Here is a 13,111-nt window from a genome sequence, read left to right as displayed (position 1 = left end):
ATCTACATCTTGTTGAGAAGAACTTACACTTTAATTGCTTTTCAAATGTGTATTATGCTTTCGTTTACACGTGTGAACACCAGCTTCCGTCCCCCGTGCGTCCTAAAGTAATTTTTGGATAGATGGCTGGGGTCTGGGGGTGGGGGGGGATCTTAGGTTGAAGTCAAGTATAAAAATGACCATAAGGAGAGCACCTGTGATGAGCACTGGGTGTTGTATGTAAGTGACAAATCACTAAATTCTATTCCTGAAACCAGTATTACACTATATGTTAAGTAACTAGAATTTAAATAAAAACTTGAAGCAACAACAACAAAATGCACCCACAAACTGAAGTGTTAACAAACTAAGGTGAGGCATGCACCTGGATTCTGGTAGATGGAAACCTTTTCCTGTATGAAGATTTTTAAAGAAACAGTGAAGTCCTAGTACAAAAGAAAAAAGACAAAAAAACAAAGAATTTAAAGCCTACTGTCTAGTAATTTATCATTCCAGACTGTGTTGCTGTGGGAGGGACGAATCACCCGAGACAGGAAGAAAGGCCAATCCCAGATGCCTCCCTAGGACTTAGAGCGCCCAGGCCGCCAGCCACGGGCACGCAGGTGGGGTTCCCGGGACTCGGAGAGCCTGGAGGAAGAAGTGTGGTGACGGCCTTACGTGTCCTTTGTGTCTTTTGTCAGAGGAACTGAGTATGGAGCATGCTACGGAGATGGACAATGTGAAATCCTTGGTTCACAGACTGTTCACAGCTTTGCACTTAGAGGAGTTTCAGAAAAAGAGAGAGCACAACTTGCTGGAGAGGATTGACCACCTGAAGGGACAGCTGCAGCCTCTCGAACAGGTTAGGAAGCGTCGCCGTCGAGGCTGTCTGAAAGTAATACTGTTGGCTGAGCGCTTGCTAAGTGAATGTTTCTGTGGGTGCTCTACCTAGGCTCGTTTTCTCCTTCAGCCCTCACGATGAGCCTGCGCGTTTGGTACCCTTACCTCTGTCATCCTTCAGGTGGGGAAGCGGAGACAGCAAAGGTGCGTGGCTAGCACCGGGCGGCCCGGCCCGAGCTGCCATCTTGAACTGGTGCGGTGCCGCCCCCCGCCGCCGCTGGCCGCAGCGTCTCGCTGACTGGCGAGCAGACGGGCGGGGGCGCACCGTCGGTGGGATTCCCGGTCCCCTTTTTGGAGAATAGGCCCGTGGCCCAGCTCTGCTTCCCAGATGGCCAGCTGGGAAGTTGGCCATGGCTTCCTAGCACCCGAAGTTGATCACTGATGGAGGAAAAAAATAGCAACTTTTTTGGGGAGGCAGGGTCGGAGTTTGTTCTATTATTTATTTATTTACTTAAAGATTTTACTTATTTATTTGACAGAGAGAGAGACAGCGAGAGAGGGAACACAAGCAGGGGGAGTGGGAGAGGGAGAAGCAGACTCCCCACAGAGCAGGGAGCCCGATGCGGGACTTGATCCCAGGACCCAGGGATCATGACCTGAGCGGAAGGCAGACACTTAACCGACTGAGCCACCCAGGCGCCCCATGTTTGTTTTAATTTAAGGGGAAAAAATGGCATCTTCTAAACCTCTGAACCCATTTGTGACTTTTAAAAACGAATGGGTGTCTTCTACGTATCTTTGTATCTGAATAGGAAGTTTCTGGAAATAAAAGAAACTTTTAATAGTATCCTCTGAGGATACTTAGGAGATGGTAGAGTGAGGGACTTTTATTTTTTTTTATTTTTATTTTTTTTAAAGATTTTATTTATTTATTTGAGAGAGAGAGAATGAGAGAGAGCACATGAGAGGGGGGAGGGTCAGAGGGAGAAGCAGACTCCCTGCCGAGCAGGGAGCCCGATGCGGGACTCAATCCAGGGACTCCAGGATCATGACCTGAGCCGAAGGCAGTCACTTAACCAACTGAGCCACCCAGGCGCCCGAGCGAGGGACTTTTAAATTTTATTTGTTGGATTGTGTATCCACATTTTTTTTTTCTTTTTTTGCTTTTTAAAAAATTGGTGATAATACCGACTCACATTAAGACTTGAAAATCTGGAAGGGTGCCGATGGAAACTTTTCCTCCTCCTACCATATCCTCACACCCATGGATCACGTTAGATTTTCTTCATCTGTGTACACACAAGTACAAATAGATTATTTTGTTCCCCTCTTCCGAAAAGGGCATACACCATTACGTACTATTCTTCCCTTTTTTCACCAACCACGTGTCCTGGAAGGATCTCCACGTTGGTACGTGGTGTCCTCACTGCTGCTGCGTAAGAGCTTGGTAGATACATGCACAAGTGTCAGTCTTTTACTCTGGAGAATCTGCAATGAACCGCGTGTGAGCAAGAATACCTATGGGGCGCATTCCTAGAAGTACAGTTGCTGGGGCAAAGAAAATAGGCACGTAATTTTAGATTTCAGAGGACAACCTCTTGAGTTTTTCATTGTATAGCTTTCTATACTACTTAATTTATTTCCCCCACAAGCAGGTATTACCTTTATAATTTATATGACTCATTTAATGAACTGATTTGGAAATTAGTGATCACTCGTGAATGTGTCTGTTTCATAACTTGTCTCTAAATCAGACCTCGTTAAAATAATGCAGATAGGTGTTATTTTACTTTTGTTCTTTCTTTTCTTTCCCCATGAGTTGGTAGCCTGTAAGCTGAACCAGGCTGTTTTTGCCCCTCAGATAAAAGCTGGCATCGAAACTCGCTCAGAAGCCAAAATCAGCGGACTTCTGTGGACCGGGTTAGCACTGCTATCTGTTCAGGGCGGGGCACTGGCCTGGCTCACTTGGTGGGTGTACTCCTGGGATATTATGGAACCAGTGACATACTTCATCACATTTACAAATTCCATGGTCTTTTTTGCATACTTTATCGTCACTCGACAGGTAAGTAGTTTGTTAGGAAAATGGGAAGTTGGAACATGTTTTGCAAATAATTCCTTATCCAACTGAAGTAATGAGCAATAAAGCCTTTTTTATTTACTGAATTGCTCTCTGGATTTTGATAAGCTGATAAATTTAGCTATTGTTTTTCACGAAGATATAGATTTATATACAGCACAGAAAAACTAAAACCTCTATAGGGAAATAAATAGTACAGCTCATAAATTTCTCCATGGAGATAAACACATCAAATTTTGTTCTGTGTCTTTATAAATAAAATTGAATATGTATTGCAAAAGCACTCAGTAACTTTAGCTTCATTGCATGATTATTGTGCCAAAACAGTTTTCTTTTGCTCCTTTCTATCAAGAATATGTGTGATTTCTCTTCCCAGCTTGCTTGCTTTTGAAAGCAGCAGCTGATCTCACGCAAGATGAAATGTTTTCCTTGTTTTGCCTTCTGCTTGCTCTGCCGGCCACTGCAAATATTTTACTCATCTGCCTGCTTTTGCTTTAGTGTTGCTAGGCAAGTGTCTTTCTTGCAGGGACATTATGTTCATTTAAAACATGTTCTTTTTTTTTTTTTCCTTTTAGGATTATACTTACTCAGCTGTTAAGAGTAGGCAGTTTCTTCACTTCTTCCATAAGAAATCAAAGAAACAGCATTTTGATGTGGTGCAGTACAACAAGTTAAAAGAAGATCTTGCTAAGGTACTGTATTGCAAACATGACACCTTATAACTGCCCATTTGGGATCATCTGGGAGCCGGAACATAGCATCGGGGAAATCCCCAAGTTCAGTCTTGGTCCTCGATAGACTTCTGTGGACTGTGCTTTGCTCAGTGAAACAGTTGACACGTGTGATGCTAATTTCGTATTATACAGTTTTGTTTTTCATTCCCGTATTCTACATGGGGATATCTTTTGTATGGGGGAAAATGTCTTAAATGACTTTGAGATAGTAAAATAATAGTTTTCAGTAGCAGTCATTTTTTTTTTTTTTAAAGATTTTAGTTATTTATTTGGGAGACTGAATGAGAGAGAGAAAGAGCACATGAGAGGGGGGAGGGTTAGAGGGAGAAGCAGGCTCCCTGCCGAGCAGGGAGCCCGATGCGGGACTCGATCCCGGGACTCCAGGATCATGACCTGAGCCGAAGGCAGTCGCTTAACCAACTGAGCCACCCAGGCGCCCAGTAGCAGTCATTTCTTTTCACTCTCTGAGTATGTGTTTTTAAAGAAAACAGTCCAATATCAGCTCAACTTTTTTTTTTTTTTTTTAAGAGCAGGGGCCAGGCAGAGGGAGAGAATCTTAAGCAGGCTCCATGTCCAGCACAGAACTTGACGCAGGGCTTGATCTCACAACCCTAAGATCATGACCTGAGCAGAAATCAAGAGTTGGAAGCTCAGCTGACTGAGCCACCCAGGCACCCCTCAAGCTCAACTTTTAAGAACATGAAAGGGGCACCTGGGTGGCTCAGTCATTAAGCGTCTGCCTTTGGCTCAGGTCATGATCTCAGGGTCCTGGGATCAAGCCCGCATAGGGCTCCCTGCTCAGCGGGAAGCCTGCTTCTCCCTCTCCCACTCCCCCTGCTTGTGTTCCCTCTCTAGCTATCTCTCTCTCTCTGTGTCAAATAAATAAATAAAATCTTAAAAAAAAGAAAAAAAACATAAAAGAAAGTAGACTTTTAGGAAGGTGACCACCGATAACACATTTTAAGCTTTTTAAAGGCATTTATAAGTTTCTTCTCCTTAAAAATGAAAGAATCATTGCATGGTATTCCTCCTTTCATCTTTTCCATCTTTCTGGTGAGAAAACAGAGGTGCTTAGTTACTTGCCCAGGTAGTACGCTGTTTCAAGGTGGGGAAACGAGGCTATGAACCCAACAGCCTGACTCCGGAGCCTCCGCTCTGAAGGCCTTCCACACAATCTGTGTCTGAGGCAGCTTTTACTCTGGCCTCCCAGTGGACTCATTAGCTTTGTTCAGATGGTAGCTTCTCAACACATTAACTCGATTTTTAATTTTTCTTAGTAATTTTAAAAGAAAAACGTTTTGGTAAAAATCTCTTCCGTTGCTTAATGCATGCTCCTTTGATAGCCAATATTCATAATATCTCTTGTTGCCTGTATGTTCTAAACTACCCATCCCTCAAATTAAAAAAAATAAGCTATTACTAGAATTAAATTTGTAATCCAAGAATTAGGATAAAACCTTTAACAGTTTTTAAATTTTTTCTATAAAATCACTACTTAGGGAAAATATAATGATTTTATTTTTAATTAGTGGGTACTCTTACCTTTGAATGATCTAATCCAAGAAGGCTAAGGGATGGATGTTCTTCCAACTAGTTCATAGCCCTGGGCATTGAAGATTTAAAGTAGCACCTATAGGGGCGCCTGGGTGGCTCAGTCGGTTGAGCATCTGCCTTCGGCTCAGGTCATGATCCCAGGGTCCTGGGATCGAGCCCCGCATCGGGCTCCTTGCTCACTTGGGAGCCTGCTTCTCCCCCTCCCTCTTCCTGCCGCTCCCCCTGCTTGTGCTCTCTCTCTGGCTCTCTATCACATAAATAAATAACATCTTTAAAAAGAAAATAGCACCTGTGCAGTATTTTTTTTAAGGTAATAACATTGAGGAAGAAGGGAGACTGATAGGTCACGGAGTGTTTTTCTTTTCAAATAAGAACTAGAAAAACCATTATAAAGGGGACAGCGAACACAGCAAGAACTTGAAGGATATATTAGAAGCCTTAAACTCTTCTTTTCAAAAAGGATCCCTATTCATTGAAATACTGTAGACATTTGCCATTAGTAGTTTAAATATGTTTATTAACCTAAGGATACATTAAATTTATAGAATTCCTCTTGTGCAGTAACGCTGTTTCTCATTCTCTTTGATCATGTACTTTTTTCTTTTTCCCATTGACAGGCCACGGAATCCCTGAAACAGGTGCGCCACTCTCTCTGTTATGCAAAGAGAGGAACTCAGTGAAGAGAATTAATCTTACATTTTTTGAATGTCATTGAATTTTTCCAGTATGTGTTGATTCTGCACCTTAGAAACTGGAACTTTTCGAGTCCCATAGTTCCTTTGAATTTGATCGTTTCAGTCTCTTTTGTTAATTAAAAGAAAAATGCTTGCAAAAACACAGGTATTCTTTGAAGTTCTCACTTGAGATTTTTGGTTTGTGGATTCACACGACTTGTCCGGGATTAATGCCAAGAGGAGCTTGGACGCGTGCATCCAAGTCAGAGCAGCTGTGGTTTGGCACTTGAGCTAAGAGTCCTCGTCCGCTGACGTTGTGTTCATTCCCCCGCAGAGGGGGGGTGGTCAGTGTGCGTGGCATTCACTCTCATGCTTAGGCTTCCCTTACAGTTGTCTTGTCATTAATTTATTTTGAAATACATGACAGAAGACCTTTATCATTAAACATAGCTAAAATTATGATAAAATGTCATTTGAAATGTTTCATCTTAACTAATGCTCACTGAGATAGATACTGTTTATATGATGTCAAGTACTGATATATTATTTGTAATCCTATAATGCTATGAGAGTAGCTATTTTTAATCCCAGTTTAATAATAAGGAAATGGAGGCATGGAGAGGCTAGTTGGCCCAAGTGCACAGAGCCGGATTTCAGCACCTGCTCATAGTAGATGATAAATCTTTGTGCATTTACAACTAATGGTATTTAGTCCATTGTCCAGGATTTCACGGCCTGTGGGCCAGAAAGGGTAATGGTGATCCCCATATTAGAGATTTGCTATTTAAAAAAAACACCCCAAAGCCCCCAGTGTTTTCAGAGTTTATCTTTCCGTTGAATCAGATTCAAACTTCCTTCACCTTACCTGGAATAGCACACAGTGACCAGTTGCTGTTTGCGTCAGTGTCTCTGCAACATGGAGATTTTGAATTACTTCCATTTTGGTGTCTTATTACTAAGCTAAGAATATGCACTAGTATGTTTTTATAATGAATATCACCAGATTAAGCATTATGCCGAGTCCTTAGGACATGTTCTGCCTTTGAACTCTATTCCCAGGGAGAGACAAGACCATCAGTACAATCAAAGTTAAGAGAACCGCTTGGGAAGGGTGGGCCTTGCCTTTTGGGTGGAATTTGGAAAGAGGGGCAAGCACTGCAGGCAGGGATCTAACATGGGAGGGATGGGGGTCCTGAACTGGGTCTTGGCTCTGTATTGGTGGAGTATTTCTCCAGAGGATATACAATGAAAAGGAGCAGATTTCTTGAAACAAGATTGGACTGGGAGGATGGAGTCAGATAATGGAATCGGGATTCTGGATTTAATATGGAAAACAGCAGAGTAGATCCAGCGTGGGATAGAAAGTGTGTGGGCTTTAGGGTCAGGCAGGTTCTGCCACTTAACCAGCTGGAGATATTAAGGCAACGAACCTGACCTCTCCTCATTGAAATAAGTATACAATACCATTGGCCTTATTGAGAGTGAAGTGAGATAAAATACTTTGAACATGCCTAATCTAAGCTGCTCTATAAATGTCACACCTGAATAGAAGTTCCAGGAGAACAGCGATTGTTGTTTGCTTTGCTCACTGATGGACCCATCCCCAATGCCTGACTCATGCTAGGTACCCAGGAAGACGGGTGAAAGGCCTGGGCATTTTCAGGTATGGCGCTGGGCAGAGTCTAGACTGGCAGAGTAGAAAGGATGGCTTCTGAATCCTTGCAAGTAGTCTACGGGCAACCTGGGAAGATGGGGTAGACTAGAGCAGACGCTGGCAAACTCATGTCTGTACGCCTGCTTTTGTCAGTGCAGCGTTCCTGGAAGTCGGCTGGGTGCGTTTACGTGTTGCCTTCGGCTCTTTCTGCCCCACAAGCCGCAGTGCTGACCCGTTACAGCAGAGACAGTGTGGCTGCAAAGCCTCACGTATTTACTCGCTGGCTTTTTACAGAAAAATTTGGATGACCCCTGAATATGAATATGAAAGATAATTAGCAAACAATACTATGTTTTTAGGGCTTCAGAAAGTTCGTCATGTGAAAAACGAATTCTTAGAAAAGATAGCTTCCTCTGATTTGTATCTTCCTACTGGAAGTAAAACAGAGTTTAGTTCTTCAGATAAGGGACTGTGTGTAAGTCACCTTGTACGTTATGACTGGTGGACCTCATTTCTGAGTCCCGAGGGGACAACTCAGTGATAAGAGGCAGGACACTCCAGCCTTTTTAATATTTAAACTGTAGTTTCTCTAAAGGGGACATATGTCCCATTTATGTTTATGTTAAAACTTGCTGGATCAGTTAACTCGGAATATAAACAAAGTGTGCTCTTTCTACTCAGTTCCAAGTTGTAAGTCCAAACAGATTGGAACCAAAATTAAAGGAATCCAAACATTACATGTTAAATTTTATTACAAAAATACTGTCTTATTTAGAGACAACTGTTAAAATTCGGTTGTGTCCCGATTACTTCCATAGCTCAGATTTGATGGCATTTTGGTACCCAGATAATGTCACCGCAGTTGGTGGGTTTGGTACCCACTGATCTCCCTGCATCTGAATAAGAGGATATTACTCGGATGAACCTGTCAACTGATCACATTCAAGGAAAAAAGTGGTTTTGTTTTGCTTTTAGAGCTTTTTAATGACATTGGCTACTCTCTCTTCGGTAAGCAGAATTGTGTCATCGTTGCCTAGAGGGCCAGGCCAGTGTTCATGAGGTGAGCTGAGGAGCAGTTCTGTAGTCACTAGCTCTGGAAGGTGGAGCCACAGTGGCGGCCGCGGGGTAGGCCCTGTCAGGACCACACACGGGTACACACGTCCCGCTCACCGAGCGTCTAGTTAGCATGCTCTTCGAGCCACAGCTGAAAGGGGATATGCAAATGACTGCTTTTTTTTTTTTTTTTTAAGATTTTATTTATTTGAGAGAACATGAGGGGGAGCACGAGGGGGGAGGGAACAGCAGACTTCCTGCTGACCAGGGAGCCCCACCAGGGGCCTCCATGCAGGGGCTCGATCCCAGGACCCTGGGATTATGACCTGAACCGAAGGCAGACGCTTAACGACTGAACCACCCAGGAGCCCCAATGAAGTGTTTTCCATGATAAATCTAGCTGCCATCTGTCACCACACAATACATAGTATTACGTATTATTAACTATATTCCCTGTGCTGTACATTTTGTTTCCATGTCTTATTTATTTTGTAACTGGAGGTTTGTACCTTTTAATCCCCTTCCACTATTTTGCCCATCCCCCCACCCCTCCTGTCGGGCAACCAGCAGATGTTCTCTGGATCTGTGAGCTCAGTTTTTTGTTTTTGATTTCACATATAAATGAGATCATACAGTGTTTTTCTCTCTCTTATTTCACCTAGCATAATACCCTCTAGGTCCATCCTTGTTGTTGCAGATGGCAGGATTTCATTCTTTCTAATGGCTGAGTAATATTCCATTGTGTGTGTTCTACAGGCATACCTCAGATACTGCGGATTCGGTTCCAAACCATCGCAGTGAAGCAGATATTGTAACAAGTCAAATGAATTTTTTGGTTTCCCAGTATATTGTGTTTGCACTCTACTGTAGTCTATTAAGAGTGCTGTGGCATTATGTCTAAAAAAGCAATGTACAGTTGACCCTTAACGACTCGTGGATTAGGGATTCCACCCCCTGTGCAGCTGGAAATTTGTGTAACTTTTGATTCCCCTTAAACTTTAAAGATTTTATTTATTTGAGAGAGAGTGTGTGCGTGCGTGAACAGGGGGAGAGGGAGAAGCAGACTCCCCGCTGAGCAGAGATCCTGATGGGGGGCTCGATCCCAGGACCCTGAGATCATGACCTAAGCCGAACGCAGATGCTTAACCCACTAAGCCACCCAGGTGCCCCAACTCCCCCCGAAATTTAACTAATAGCCTACTGTTGACCAGAGCCTTAGTGATAACATAAAATGGTCAGTTAACACCTACTTTGTAGGTTATATGATGTTACTGTATTCTTACAATAAATTAAAGAGAACATTAAGGAAATCATAAGGAAAATACACTTAATAGTACTATATGGATCAAAATCATCTTCATGTAAGTGGACCTGTGCAGTTCAAACCTATGTGGTTCAAGGATGAACTGTACTGACTTTTAAATAAAAAATGCTTCATTGATAAGTAAAATACTAACTATCTGAGCTTTCAGTGACTTGTTACTCTTCTGTTGGTGGAGGGATTTGCGTGATGGCTGCTGACTGATCAGGGTGCTGGTGGCTGAAGGTCAGGGTGGCTGTGGCCATTTCTTTAAATAAGAAAATGACGGCACCTGGGTGGCTCAGCCGTTAAGCGACTGCCTTCGGCTCAGGTCATGATCCCGGGGTCCTGGGATTGAGCCCCGCATCGGGCTCCCTGCTCAGTGGGAAGCCTGCTTCTCCCTCTCCCACTTCCCCTGCTTGTGTTCCTGCTCTCGCTCGCTCTCTCTCTCTCTCTGTCAAATAAATAAATAAAATCTTAAAAAAAAAAAAAAAAGGCAGTGACGTCAGTTTGCTGCACCGATGGACTCTTCCTTTCACAAACGATTTCTCTGTAGCATGTGATGCTGCTTGATAGCATTTTACCCACAGTAGAACTTACTTCAAAATTAGGAGTCCATTCTTTCAAACACTGCCATTGTTTTGTCAACTAAGTTGGTGTAATATTCTAAATCCTTTGTTGTCATTTCAACAGTCTTCGCAGCAGCTTCACCAGGAGTAGATTCCATGTCAAAAAACCACTTGCTCTGTTCATCCCTAAGTAGCAGCAACTTATCTGTTCAAGTTTTGTCATGGGGGTGCAGCAGTTCAGTTTCATCTGCAGGGTCCACTCCTGATTCCAGTTCTTTTGCTGTTTCTACCCTCTTATAGTTACTTTCTCCTCTGAAGTCTTAAACCCCTCAAAGTCATCCATATGGGTGGGAATCAGTTTCTCCCATGAATCACACATGTTCTTAATGGCAGCTAGAATGGTGAATCCTTTCCAGAAGGTTTTCAGTTGACTTTGCCCAGGTCCATCAGAGGAGTCACTGTCTGTGGCAGCTACAGCCTTACAAAATGTATTTCTTAAATATTAAGACTTGAAAGTTGAAATGACTCCTTGATCCATGGCCTGCAGAATGAATGCTGTGTTAGCAGAATTGAAAACCTTAATCTCACTGTACATCTCCATCAGAGCTCTGGGTGACCAGGTTCATTGTCAGTGAGCAGTCATATTTTGAAAAGAATCTTTTTTTTTCCTTTGAGCAGTAGTCTCAAAAGTGGCTTAGTCCCACATCGGGCTCCCTGCTCAGCGGGGAGTCTGCTTCTTCCGCTGATCCTCCCCCTCTCATGCTCTCTGTCTCCCATTCTCTCTCTCAGATAAATAAATAAAATCTTTAAAAAAAAAAAAATGGCTTAAAATATTCAGTAAACCATGATGTAAACAGACGTGCTGTCATCCAGGCTTTGTTTTTTCTATTTACAGAGCAGAGGAAGAGTAGATTTAGCATAATTCTGAAGGGACCTAGGATTTTCCGAATGGTAAGTGAGCATTGGTCTCCAAAATCACCAGCTGTCTTAGCCCCTAACAAGAGAGTCAGCCTATCCTTTGAGGCTTTGAAGTCAGGCACTGACTTCTCCTGTCTAGCTATGGAAGTCCTAGCTGGCATCTTCTTCCATCTTCTTCCAAACTGATGGCGGTTTCATCTACACAGAAAATCTGTTGTGTAGCCACCTTCACTAATTATTTTAGCTAGATTTTCTGGAGAACTGTCAGCTTCTCCATCAGCACCTGCTGCTTCATCTTGCACTTTGACATATGGAGATAACCTCTTTCCTTAAACCTCAGGAACAAACCAACCTCTACCTTCTCTTCGGCAGCTTCCTCATTTCTCTCAGCCTTCATGGAATTGAAGAGAGCTAGGGTCTTGCTCTGGATTCAGCTTTAACTGGCTTAAGGGAATGGTGTGGTTGGTTTAATCTTCTATCCAAATCACTCAGACTCTCTGCATATCAGCAATAAGGCTGTTTCACTTTGTTATCACTCCCGTATTTACTGGAGTAGTAGTTTTATTACTTCAAGAACTTCTTGCATTCACAACTTGGCTCGTGGCACAACAGGCATAGTTTTTGGCCCATCTTGGCTTTTAACCTGCCTTCCTCACCAAGCTTCGTTATTTCTACCCTTTGAGTTAAGTGAGAAACCTGTGACTCTTCCCTTCACTTGAACACTAGGCCAGTGAATAATCCTACAGTGGCCTCTAATTTCAGAGTTGTGTCTCAGGAAATAGGGAGGCCGAGGAGGGGAGAAAATGCCTACTCGGTGGAGCAATGAGAACACACACATTTATTAAGTTTGCTGTCATGTATAGGACTTATTCACGGCACCCCAAAACCATTACAATAGTAACCTCAAAGATCACAGATCACCATAACAAATACAATAATGACAAAGTCTGACCTATGAGAATTGCCAAAATAGGAGACACAAAAGGAGCAAATACTGTTAGGAAAATGGTGCCAATAGACTTGCTCGGTGCAGAGTTGCCACAGACCTTCAGTTTGTTAAATACAAAACGAAAACTGCAAAGCACGAAGTATACCACATCTTATTTATCCATTCATCTATTGATGGATACTTAGGTTGCTTCCGTATCTTAGCAAATTATAAATAATGCTGCAGTGATCATAGGGATGCACACTTTTTTAAGATTTTATTTATTTGACAGAGACGCAGCGAGAGAGAACACAAGCAGGGGGAGCGGGAGAGGGAGAAGCAGACTCCCCGCCGAGCAGGGAGCCCGATGCAGGGCTGGGTCCCAGGACCCTGGGATCATGACCTGAGCCAAAGACAGATGCTTAACGACTGAGCAACCCAGGTGCCCCGGGGTGCACATATTTTTTAATTAGTGGTTTTGTGTTCTTTGATAACCCCAGTAGTGGAATTACTGGATCATATGGTATTTTCCATTTTTTGAGGGACCTCCATGCTATTTTCCACAGTGGCTGCACCAGTTTGCATTCCCCCCAGCAGTGCACGAGGGTTGCCTTTCCTCCACATCCTGACCAACACTTGGAATTTGTTTTTTTGATACTAGGCATGCTGACTGGTGTGAAGGTGATAGCTCATTGTAGTTTTGATTTGCATTTCCCTGATGAGGGATGTTGAGCATCTTTTCATGTGTCTGTTGGCCATCTGTATTTCTCCTTTGGAACAATGTCTATTCAGGTCCTCTGTCCATTTTTTATTCAGATTGGGTTGTTT

The 13,111-nt window shown here is 43.0% G+C and overlaps 1 protein-coding gene across 1 annotated transcript in view; it reads left to right on the top strand.

Annotated features, from left to right (window-relative positions):
- MCUB (mitochondrial calcium uniporter dominant negative subunit beta) overlaps positions 1 to 6,024 on the top strand; it is a 92,340-nt gene extending 86,316 nt beyond the window's left edge. The window contains 5 exon segments of the mRNA XM_081812002.1: positions 681 to 841; positions 2,681 to 2,884; positions 3,475 to 3,591; positions 5,805 to 5,842; positions 5,844 to 6,024. Coding sequence (XP_081668128.1) covers positions 681 to 841; positions 2,681 to 2,884; positions 3,475 to 3,591; positions 5,805 to 5,842; positions 5,844 to 5,877 — 554 coding nt within the window. The 3' untranslated portion in view covers positions 5,878 to 6,024.
- Positions 6,025 to 13,111: the final 7,087 nt, after the last annotated feature.

The sequence above is a fragment of the Leptonychotes weddellii genome, chromosome 2 (genome assembly GCF_054177405.1).
Source record: "Leptonychotes weddellii isolate Sample4059 chromosome 2, ASM5417740v2, whole genome shotgun sequence".
NCBI lineage: Eukaryota > Metazoa > Chordata > Mammalia > Carnivora > Phocidae > Leptonychotes > Leptonychotes weddellii.
This window is presented reverse-complemented; position numbering and strand designations above follow the sequence as displayed.